Below are 12,814 nucleotides of genomic sequence, written 5' to 3' on the forward strand. Positions count from 1 at the left end.
AGCGGGAGATCGTTTGACACATCTTTCATTTATTCTGCACCTTTGTTACTCCCCTTTCCGGCCCCGCTTCCTCCTCTGCCTGGCCCTGGCGCGCAGCGCCGTGTCAGGCATGATGACACTACAATAGGTCTCACATAATCTTCAATCATAATTGATCTGACTGTACCAGTTTGGAAAATGAATGCTGCTTTTGGTCTCTAACTGTATGACAACTATCCAATACATCTGCTTAGCCCTAAAGAGGTTCACCACCGCAAAACACATATTGGCTGTGACCATATTGATGGACTGTTGGTCTTATTGGTAAAGGTGATTTTAAATATCCAGGAAATAACAGTAATGCTCGCAATAGAAGCTTGCGTTCTTTTAGCCATTCGTTTTACAATGAACAGTGAGTAATAACGCAAAATGAACGTAACCCAAAATTTCAGATATTACACAAATAATGCCAGTGATTTAAATTTAATTCGAACCAAAACTGTCTTAGTTAAGCTTCATGGCCAAGCCGCTTCTTCTAGGATTTCCACACACACCTATTACCGCCCTCTTCTAAGACTACTTGCAGAACAGAACGTTATGAGCAACAACAAAAAACATCCAAGCAAAACTTAGTTGTACTTATACACTGAGTAAAACATGTCCACGATTAAGAACTACAATGTTCAAAAGCTTATTCATTTTATTTCAATATGACTATAGTCTAGCTGTATGTTTCTAGTAACAGTAAGAAACTGAGAAAAAGAGTTTCTTTTGGACTAAAGCATTTTCTCCGAGACCCAATAGTGTACTTACTATACGGGAAGTAGCACCCTTCCAATATGGCGGTTACATGAGCACCATTCCAATGATCTTTATACTTCCTCAAATGTCCTGGGCTGGCGTTTCGGGTTCCAGTCTTGCTTTAATGCGCACAAAGGAAGTCTCCCTCTTTTCGAATACAGAGTTGTCGCTTTCCCAGGAGCGGCCGAGGAGACAGTATCTCGCTGAGGCAGGCTGGGTCCACATGATGGAGAACGGGGGAGAGATATTAGCCTCGGCGCACTCGCATTTCCAACAACAGAAGTACGATTTGGCAGAACAGCTTTATAGCAAGTTCATTGCCATGCACGATACCGCAGGCACACGTGGCAGGTAAACGGAATCTCTAGAACTATGTGAGCCTGGGACTGCTTCAGAGATAAGCGGGGCCGCTTGCTAACACGTACAAGACCAGGTTGTAGTAATCCCTGTAAACGCTTGTTCGCGTATGCTTACGGCGGCCATTTTAGGTGTAGAAAAATCTTGTTTTTATGTTACACAGTGTTTTCAAATGCGCAGTCTAGTGGTGTCGAGTGGGTTAGGTGAATAGCTCCCATTAGTGATTTGCAGGATCCTACTCTTGTTGAGTCGCCAGATGTTTGTTTGGGGAGCAGGGTGTGTATTACGAGTTGCAAAGCGCATAAATGAGAGTTCATAACTTAAACCCTCCTTTAAACCAGGCCAACTAAAATTCTGTAACTCTGCTGGATTTATATTGAGGGTATCGAAAGTGATCTAATACTATTTTGGAGTTTCAGTCCCTTTTCCATCTCCCAGAATACGCCTTGACTGCTGCTCGCCATTGGTGAATATTGGTATCCACGATCTCACAATTATACTATAATATTAAGGGCGCATAGAAATATGTTCAACACGCAAGTGCGATGAAAAAACAAGCATTTACAATGCAATGGTTTCGCCTTTGGAAAAGTTTGAGTTATTGGCATTGTATATGGCAACATTTTGTATTTCTGTTTTTGTTTTGAAAACAGATAAGTAAATGGCATTGTCATTTACATTGCCATTAGCTTAATTTTTGCAGTCACTGCATTCTCTAGCACTCCCTAGCACTCTCTATGCACTCTGCACTCCCTATGCACTCTATATGCAGTCTGCATTCCCTATGCACTCTGCACTTCTTATGCACTCTGCATTTCCTATGCACTCTGCACTCCCTATGCAGCACTCTGTACTCTCTATGTACTCTGCACTTTCCACTTCCTATGCACTCCCTATGCAGCACTCTGTATGCACTCTGCACTCTGTATGCACTCTGCACTTCTATGCACTCTGCACTCCCTATGCACTCATCATGCACTCTGCACTCCCTATGCAGCACTTTGTACTGTCTATGCACTCCTTATGCACTGTGCACTGTCTATGCACTATGCACTTTCTATGTTTTCTGTACTCCGCACTCCCTATGCACACTGCACGTTGTATGTATTCTGCATTACCTATGCACTCCCTAGTCACACATGCACTCCCTAGTCACACATGCACTCCCTAGTCACACATGCACTCCCTGGTCACACATGCACTCCCTAGTCACTCATGCACTATCTAGTCGCACATGCACTTAGAGCTACACACCCCTCCCAGAGCTACACACACCTCCCCCCAGAGCCACATACACACCACCCTAGAGCTACACACACCATCCTAGAGCCACATACACACTTTGAGCTACACATATATATCTAGAGCCACACACATACACACTGATTACAAACACACCCAGAGCCACACCCAGATGCACACACATCCAGAGCTACACATACATACCCAGAGTTACACACACATATACACACCCCTACAGAGCTACACACACATACACACGTAGAGCCACATACACACACCTAGAGCCACACAAAGACTCCCCTCTCCTCTCCTGACATTTTTGGCCGCATTCATAAGTGATGACATTTGTAGTGGTGGCCTCGGGCGAATTATTTGGCTTTGCAAGCGAAAAATGAAAACTGTCCCCAAACACCAAGTGTTCATCACATGGTGATAATCACAAGGCGATAATGAGCTGAGAAAAAAAAGCAATGGCAGAATGGATAGAAGAGCAAATCGGACCCCCTCGATGTCCCCACCCGGCCCGGCACTCCCCACGCCACATGACATGCCAGTGCCGCAGAATAAAGTCGGGCTTAGGCTGAGTGATTCATGTCAAGCACTGCATGACACGTGACTGACTGACTCCGTTCCAGCCCATGTGTCCGGGGGTCCGAAGTGTCTGGAATCTCAACTTACACCCGGTTCCACTCTAGTGACGCGCTTCAGTTGTCCACATGTTCTATCAATGTGCTACCCATACAGTTTTGTAAATCACCGAAACATCACCTAGGTCAATTCAGAGCGCTAAGATGTGACAACCATATGTTCGTCTAAATTGGCTTTTTTTAAGATCTCATATGGAAGGTGTTCAGCTATGGTGACATGGCAAGATGCAAACATCAGAAACCAGCTAAACCCTGCCACCTCCGTGCAGAGCCCAGACTATTCCGGATTCCACCACAGCCCATTCTGAACAGACTGTGGGCAGTCCTTTGCCTAACAAAATAATAAAGCGATCTATCTACATAACCTCAATCACAGACCACAGCCCAAGCAAACTTCCAGAAAGAAACAGAGCAAGATGTTGAACGACGCCCACAGGCACAAGGTGTGCACAATAACCTGGATTACAAGCAGGGTGGGTTTGTACCTCCAGCTACTGAGCTCACACTAGTGCACTAATCACGCAGAGAGATTTCACAAAAACTTTCCTCACGTCTTCCAAAGTAATGATTATGCCAGAAAACCACAGTCGCCCCAGAAGCTGAAGGAAACGCACAGCTCACCACAGCAACGGGCACACGGACAGCGGGAGGGGGGGACGGCACACGGACAGCGGGAGGGGGGGACGGCACACGGACAGCGGGAGGGGGGGACGGCACACGGACAGCGGGGAAGGCACATGGACAGCGGGAAGGGGGGGAAGGCACATGGACAGCGGGAAGGGGGGGAAGGCACACGGACAGCGGGAAGGGGGGAAGGCACATGGACAGCGGGAAGGGGGGGAAGGCACACGGACAGCAGGAAGGGGGGGAAGGCACACGGACAGCGGGAAGGGGGGGAAGGCACACGGACAGCGGGAAGGGGGGAAGGCACACGGACAGCGGGAAGGGGGGAAGGCACACGGACAGCGGGAAGGGGGGGAAGGCACACGGACAGCGGGAAGGGGGGAAGGCACACGGACAGCGGGAAGGGGGGGAAGGCACACAGACAGCGGGAAGGGGGGGAAGGCACACGGACAGCGGGAAGGGGGGAAGGCACACGGACAGCGGGAAGGGGGGAAGGCACATGGACAGCGGGAAGGGGGGGAAGGCACACGGACAGCGGGAAGGGGGGAAGGCACACGGACAGCGGGAAGGGGGAAGGCACACGGACAGCGGGAAGGGGGGAAGGCACACGGACAGCGGGAAGGGGGGGAAGGCACACGGACAGCGGGAAGGGGGGGAAGGCACACGGACAGCGGGAAGGGGGGGAAGGCACACGGACAGCGGGAAGGGGGGGAAGGCACACGGACAGCGGGAAGGGGGGGAAGGCACACGGACAGCGGGAAGGGGGAAGGCACACGGACAGCGGGAAGGGGGGGAAGGCACACGGACAGCGGGAAGGGGGGGAAGGCACACGGACAGCGGGAAGGGGGGACGGGCACACGGACAGCGGGAAGGGGGGACGGGCACACGGACTGACACCTTCGAGTAACTTCCGCGCATTATAAGAATGCATTAAAGAAACAAATAAATAAAGTAGAAGAGCAACGCACAAAAAGCACAACTGACCGTACCAGGATACAGAAAGATCAGCAGGCGTGCGCCAGACCTGAAATATGCAGAAAGCCAAACCCCTAAAAATAAGGAGAGGAGTAGACCAAAAGCTCAGGAAGTAGAGCGGCGAAGCCGAGACACGAACCGGCAACCCCAGCCACAGGAACGAGTACACTAGGCTATCTTCCAGCTCACTCACAGGCATGCATAGTGCACAGAAGTATGCAGGAACAAAGGGGAAACCAATACCCGCAGAGCGGGAAAAATAACCCCAAGACAGGAGAAAGGCGTACACAGACTCATGGCCGGAACCTGAGTCCGAAACCCCCAAAAGGTGAGTACGTGGAATCCGACGCACAGCAATGGGACACCAGTGCCCAGCTTAGAGAAAATGTCATATGTAACAAAACAAACGGGAAGCATTCATCAGAAACGAGAGCCCCTGTCAACAGCACTAAATTTTTTTCATTTGTTGCATGTGGTAGTTTACATAATTTTTAATACATATTACGAATATTTAATTATTTTACTTTGGGAATATGTGTTCTATTAGTTTATATTTATTAAATATGTTTTAATTTAATATATTGAAATTAATAATTCAATTTTTTAATTGCAAGTGAAGTTAGTATTGCTGTCACATTTTTTATATTGGTCTACATTGAAACTACGTATAAAAAATTATTTGCCATTAAAATTTTACTTTGATTTTATTTTGAAAGCATATATCACACTTTAAGTTGTCCCTATAGTTTGCCAAAGGAAGATCTCTGCCACAAGTTACTAGTAGTTACTTTACACTTGTAATCACTTGTAAATTAGGCTCCACCCCCTGAATTCAGGGCGTGCATACGTGTAAGTCTATAGTCTGGAGTAGTTTTACACTCTTAAATCGTGACTACTCAAATTTAGATTTATTCACAGTGAAGTTTACCTTCGTGAGTACCCCCTACACGCACAGAAAGCGAATTTCCTTGTATTAATCCCAGTTTGAAATCGGATTAAATGAAGCACATTTTCTGCATATTGCACACTCAGATGTATTCAGTTTTATTATGTGTTAGACTGTAACTTTCACTTCCTAAAAGTAAGCAATTGTATGAAGAAGTAGGGAATAAAAAAAAAGTATTACATGTGAAAGTCACACGGACAGCCGCTTTAAAACAAACTGCTGAGGTGGCGAAGTACACATTGTATTTTTCATGATTTGCAACATGCTGCACAATGGTACACTCGGGTACAATAGGTCATGGTGCCTCGTGGCCAGTACTGAGACGCCCCGAGGTTCAGAGACAACCTCAGATTGCTAAATGGCAAGAGAATCACCGTGGATGGGAAGGGAGTGAGCAGGGGAGTTTTGGAGAGAGAACGAATAAGATGAGGGTGGGAAAACAAAGTGTAAGGAGTTTGGGAGAATTAAAAACGAAATAGATAAAAAATGAGATAAGTCAGTTACGTGAAGTGAGTAATTGAGGGGGTGGGGATGGCTGAAGCCCGGTGAGTCCAATGGGTGTTGCGCGCCTGGGGTTAGTAAAGAGGGATTGAAAGAGGGCGCGAGCGGGTGGGGGAGAGGTGGAGAGACTGGAGACTTGTGCTGGAGGGAAGAGCTAAGCAGAGGGTGAATGGAAAGACTTAAATTTGTCAGCAAATATATTGTATTTGGAGAAGGGACTGTTAAAATGTCACTGCCCAGTACTGTAGCCGCCCGGGCAATTATAAAACAGACCCCACCCTCAGAATCCCCGCCCGGGGCTTGAGGTGAAACTGAGGCGCCTCGAAGACAGGCGTGATCTTGCTGGGAGGGGTTGCACCAGTGTGTGCACAAAAACTGGACTCCATGTGGTGTGGCTCAATAGCACGCTGCTTGTTCTCCCAGGAACCTGTAAGTGATCATTGTAAAACCGTGGGCTGATACAAAAACGTGTGGCAGCTCTGGGAGCCGGGCCTGAAGGGACTGCGGGATACCCCCGCACCGACCCATGCACATTTTCTGTATAGAGCCGGGGCCTGAAGGGGCTGCGGTGCCCCCGAGCACCGACCCAAGCACTCTTTCTGTGTGTGATGTGTCGCGTGTTGTGACATGAGTTCTTCTAAAGACTGTATAGCGGCCTCCAGACAGACATAAAAAGCACAAGACGAGTCTCTGGATCGCTGTAGAGAAACGGATCACCCTCTCTGCAGCTCAGCGACCGCACCTCTGCAGTGGGGGGCGTCCCAGAGCCACAAGAGAGGGCGCCTAGAGAGAGAATGCAAACGCAAGGGCGGTCGGCGCTGTACAAAGTAAACACACAGCATACCTGTGTGCGAGGACAGAAAGCAGGGCCCGCACAGACAGGACAGTGACTGGAGGCAGCGTTAGCAGTTGGAAGGGAAACGTGAGCGCTATCCGCTCAGGCCGCCTCTCAGCGCTACTCACCTGCTGCAGCGGAGTTGGTGTCCTAGTGCCTGGAAGCCCTGAGTGCAGCGCTGGGTTAGCAATTTCTTTCTCGTTCCATAGGGTCTCCAACTCGCTGACTTGTGCTCAGGCACATTTGGGCGCACTCCCAGTAGATGCTACATACAAAGCAGAAATCCGCGTTCCAGCTCGGGGATGTCCGCGTCTAGACCGTTTTTGCGGTCTGATGAATCTCACCTGGTGGAGCTCATTGTGTTGTCGAACCATTGGAGGGGGTCGTGCAGTCACGGCGGAGCCAGGGAGAGAGAGGCGGCAGCAGGGGCCTGAGGGGCAGAAAATAGCAGCGATAAGTATACGAGCTCCCCCTGCAGACCGGCTTCCATCCCCAGGGAACTGACGCAACAATAACTTTCGCACCTCAAACCCCGCGCTTCCCAATAATGCCCACCTATTCGCCCAAAGGAATCCGGGCCACTTAAGTGTACCCCTAAACTTCCTCTTTAAGACTAAGGCTGATTATTACAGAACCAGCAGAGGCCATTTCGGCAACCCCGCCCACGGTAATCATGAAGCACACGGACAGGGGGGGAGGGGGAGGGCGGGAACGGACAGCGGGAGGGGGGTTGGGAAGGCTTCCTCCGTTTGGGGGGGGGGGTCGGGAAGGCTTCTCTGCAACAGTATTTTTATCGGGAAAGACACGGAAGCGGGAGGGGGGGCGGGGAGCATCTATTTTAGTGCTCCAGAGCCCGCCGGGCCGAGGCTATGCCGTTTTAGCCTTTCACCGTCACTCAGCTGTTGCCATTCTGCGTGCATCGGACCTGCGCGTTCCCATGTTCGGTGCTCAGGCCTCGGATTACGGCCGAGTTCCTGTGGAGAGAGCCGTCGCGGTGCCTGTGCAGTCCAGCTGACTCACAAACAAAACATTGCTTCCACTCCGCTCCTGAAGCAGCTCTTCGCACGGCGACGGCGAAAGGGGGAGGCCAGCATCAGGAAACAAGCGGGAGGGGGCGGGAAAGGGGGAGGAGAGACGCAGAAGACGGCCGGAGCAGGAAGGCGGGTGCCGGCAATGCCGGAACAGATTCGGGGGCGTTCCCGGCTTTTGGCTGAAAAGCCAAAAATTCTCGGGAACGCCCCCGAATCTGGTCCGGCCATGAAGGACGCCTCTCTGTTCCAATGGCTAGCCTCCATTTATGGAGCTAGCCAATGGGACAGAGGGCGTATTCCAAGAGTCCCTTACTGAAGACTAGAGATTTCTCTGGAGGCGGAGCTTACGCTCCGTTCCCCAGCGAAACCTAAAAAACGGGTGCACTTAGGTTGAGGTTGGCAGATAACCGGACTAGATGTGATCTTCTGAGTTATTTTTATGTCTCGCCTAATATAGTGTTTGCACTGTCTATTGTAAGTCGTGTTGTTAGCTTACAATTGGCATTAGTAGAGAAATGTGTGAGCTCAAATAGCTGGGGATTTTGCAAGCCGGTAAAAAAGTGTATGGAGAGAGCTGTGACTAAGCCTCAGTACGAGAATTGCTTACTAATGTTTGGCTTTATTGTCCCTCACATTTGCTTGCTTCTTATTCATCCGCTTGTGTGGGATTTTATTCTTCTTTTGGTGTTAGTCCCTCCCCTGGAGCATGGACTCCATCATTTGGATCTTTCTACTGCTCCCTTTTTTAGGTGCTACCGTTTTCTTTTTTTCATGCATGAGTTCATGTGTTTTCCAGCTGTCCCTCGTGTTCCTCTTTCTGGCCTATGTGTTTCTTCTCCCCCCCTCAATTGCAGTTTTTGCTTTTTTCCAGCCCACCTTCTGTTGCAGTTCTTTTTTTAACACCCGCCCTCTGCTGTCCGTGTGCTTTCCCAACCCCCTACATGCCCACCCTCAGTTGTCTGTGGTTTTCCCCATCCTGTGCAACATACCATTGTCCGTGTGCTTCCCCATCCCCACACCATCAACTGTCCGTGTGCTTCTCCATTGCTGCCCGCCCACCCTCTGTTGTATGTTTTGCCATTGTTGTTTATTGTTTGTCCTTCTCTACTGCTCTCCCTCCATGTTACCTCGTCCTTGCTTCTCACCCAGCCCACTCCTCATTTAGGTCTCTCTCTCTCTCTTATAAGAAGCACGTTAGGGATCTATATAAAAAAAAGCTTTTTTGCGCGCACCTTTTTATTTACTCATCTCGGATTGGTTAAAAAGAAAAAAATGCTTGCCTACAAAATGACGTGACAGAAGTGTCATATCTCCTTTCTTTTTTTTTTTACATTATTTTCTGCCATATTGCACAACAACCGCATGCATGCTTTACAGTATGGCAAAAAATAATTGCCAAAGTCAGTAGTTCCTATATGTGAGACCCATTGGCTCTGCCAGTACTCGTTAGCTCTAGGATACTTGACATGAAATATCAGCTTTTCCACTTCACCTGAATATGCATTAAATAAAGACCGTGTTCTAAATTCAAGCTGTACCACAGAACAGTTAAATATTCCTTGGAGGGTTAGTCCCTTGACATTTCCATCAGATTACATCAATGGGGAGATAGTCCACGTCAGGCGCCTCCCTTGGTTGGGCAGCAGGGAAAAAAACCTAAAGGGAGACATTGTAGTAATAAACTTTAGGGGCCCAGAGGCAGTCAGATGTATACTAACAGGGTCCTCGGGGAATTTCAATACTGCCATAGTCCCACACGATCTAACCTACTTTTATCCAAGATCGCATGTGACTTCCCTTTTTTTCCCCGGAGGGCTAGCCGATCCTCACCGCAACAAGAATGCGTATATGCCTCCCTATAACAGTCACACGGGCCATCCGCTCAGGCCCTTGCCTACTGGGAACACTTCGGGGTGGAATATAGTTCCTGCTAGTGGCCGCAGTATGCTTTCAGGGGGGTTGGACCACTTGTAAGGGAACAGGAGTATGGAGCATTTGATCCCTTTTACCCCGCTGGAAACATCTAACAGATATGGTGTCCTTTCCTGCTTCGATGGCTGTGATTGACTTCCCGCCTCCATCACTCCTCCTCTAACTAGTTCAAGGGTGGGTAAAGGGGAGCCAGCCCGGGAGGACACTCAGAGTGGGACTAGGTTGGTGTCTACATTCTCCCAATCTACTATTGCCCCCTCCATATCACACAAGGCCAAACTCCCCACATCTAGCCACGACTCATCTAAGGGAAAGATGAGCCCTAAATCAGGTGACCCAATCGTAGAATTTGCTACACCTTCCAATCAGCCAATTGATCCACCGACCCGACAAAGTAGACACCTAGTAGCCTTATCATGGAATGTTGCGGGTTTGACCACAAAATTAGACAGCACTGATTGGTGTGATTTTGTGGATACTTATGGTATCTGTATATTTCAAGAAACATGGGCTATGACCACCCACCATAGAATGGGGTTTGTTACTCACGCTGAACTTGCCATAAAGGGTGCTAGAGGCAGGCCATCTGGTGGCCTGACCATATGGGTGGGTGTCCACCTTGGGTTCTCGGTTAAAAGGATCAACACTAATAGCCGCGACATATTATGTATTCTTTTAGCTCGCCCAAACACACCCAAATTGGCAATTATCAATATCTACTTACGCCCTGTTCGTGGGGGAGGGACATCACAGACTCTAGAGTCAGCCTCCCTAGCGAGACTAAGGTGTTAATAGGGGGAGACTTCAACTGCCACTACGAGCCACTTGGGGGGGTTATTCAGATATCGTCAGACGAGGATGACGCCTGCCAGATTCCATTTCCTAATGTCTATCAAACTAAATCCTGGTCACCTATGGTTATGCAGCTCACATCCTTGACGTATACATTTTCACTTAGAGCATGTAATGGTCGCTTTCCGGGGGATAGTCCAGGAAAGTGTATTTATAATGGAATGGGCCATTCGTCAATAATCGATTATTTTATGGCTAGTTTGTCTTTATGGCCACTGATTTGTAACTTCCATGTACACGATCGCTCGGAAAGTGATCATAACCCTTTGGTGGTGGAGCTGGATCTGCCACATCCTGAGGCGGTGCAACAAGAGGCTGATACCGTTTCTAGCAATATTAGGATTATACAGGGTGGTCAAAGAATCCGCTGGGCCTCTATTAAGACTTCACCAGAAAATCTGGCTTTGATGTACAAAAGTGTAATTCCTCAGCTAGAGCGGTTGTCAGCACTGTACGAGAGTGTCCCAAATTTTGCGGAAGGCGCTAAAGTTTTAGAAATCCATAAAGAATTAATGACGGCCTTGGCGGGCAGTTTCTACAAACCCTCCAACCAGAGCCAACGGCAGCCACGGGACTCTAATCCCTGGTATAACCAGTCATGTAGGAGGGCGAAAACTACTTTAGTATCCGCTCTTAAAACAGGCAGTAGGACTTCCATTATGACTGCAAGGAAGGCTTATAAGGATCTCCTGTTCCATGCAAAATCTGAATGGGAAACTGAGAGATGGCATGCGATCAAACAGGCATTAATTGCGAAAGATGCTCGATCCTTTTGGAATCTGGTTCACACTGGGAAGGTAGAGGGCAAGTCTAAGATCGACCCTAACATCGCTGAGGAAGCTTGGTGTGCTTACTTTAGAGATCTTTATTCTAGTCCCGCTTCCCTAACTATTGGCTTACCAAGTTTTCCCCTGAGGTTGGATCCAAGCTGGCACCCTCCTCTATTTACTTTGTCGGAAGTGACACTAGCGGTACTAGCACTGAAACCTAATCAGGCCCCGGGGTTGGATAGGATTCCTGGTGATCTCTACAGAGATGAGCTGAAGATATGGGCCCCTTACTTGACTGTCCTATTTAACGCCATTTTGGACGGACAAGAACTCCCTAGCACCTGGCTGGGGGCCGAAATCATTCCGGTTTATAAAAAGGGCTCTCCGCTGGTACCATCAAATTATAGACCAATTAGCCTTATTGATGTCACACAAAAAATCTATGCCAGACTCCTTTTACAACGCCTGCAGGATTGGATTTGGAGAACAATATTCTCTCCCACCTGCAAGCAGGGTTCAGAGCCAAAACATCGACCATTGACCAACTACTACGGCTCCAGGTACTTTACTGGAAGCATGTGGTCCTGGATGGGGGCAGCCTGTACCTAACGTTTGTGGACCTCAAATCCGCCTTTGATATGGTGGATAGGAACCAACTGTGGAGCATACTAACTAATAAGGGGATTCCTCCTTACCTGTGCCATCAATTTAAAAGACTCCATGAAGGAACCTTTGCAAAGGTACGCTTTGGTAAATCTGGTCCGTTGACTAGAGCATTCCCAATCGAGAAGGGAGTCAGGCAGGGGTGTGTACTTGCCCCCACTCTATTTTCCCTCTTTTTAAATGGCCTTATAGATGATTTGACCAGCGCAAAAAATATTGATGCCCCCAATCTAGCTGGCGGTAAATTCCCTGCACTAATGTTTGCGGACGACACCCTGCTGCTTTCAAAAACACCAATGGGGATGCAGCGGGTGTTAGACCAATTTACCGAATTCTGTAAGAAAAGGAATCTGGTGATTAACATAGATAAAACAAAGTACATGGTGTTTAACGCCAGCACAATCAATTGTCCTCACCCGAAAATGGATGGACGACCCCTGGAAAGAGTAAATAACTTTGTCTACCTAGGTTTGACGCTGAACGACAAAATGGGGTGGGACACCCAAATGTCTAAGGCTAATTTAGGGCTTTCACAGTCCGCGGGGGGAATCTTAAGAGTGCAGAAAACTTGCGTGCATAAACTAGTGAGTGCACCGCTAGAAATATATAAAGTTCAAGCCAGATCTTCCACTCTCTACGGGGCGGAACTCTAGGGGCAC

At 48.6% G+C, this 12,814-nt stretch overlaps 1 protein-coding gene across 1 annotated transcript in view; it reads left to right on the forward strand.

Annotated features, from left to right (window-relative positions):
- Window positions 1–883: 883 nt before the first annotated feature.
- Window positions 884–12,814, forward strand: part of TTC32 (tetratricopeptide repeat domain 32) — a 50,770-nt gene continuing 38,839 nt past the window's right edge. The window contains exon 1 of the mRNA XM_086926289.1: window positions 884–1,131. Coding sequence (XP_086782415.1) covers window positions 905–1,131 — 227 coding nt within the window. The 5' untranslated portion in view covers window positions 884–904. The remainder of the gene's footprint in view (window positions 1,132–12,814) is intronic.

Source organism: Lissotriton vulgaris, chromosome 6, assembly GCF_964263255.1.
Source record: "Lissotriton vulgaris chromosome 6, aLisVul1.2, whole genome shotgun sequence".
Taxonomy (NCBI): Eukaryota; Metazoa; Chordata; class Amphibia; order Caudata; family Salamandridae; genus Lissotriton; species Lissotriton vulgaris.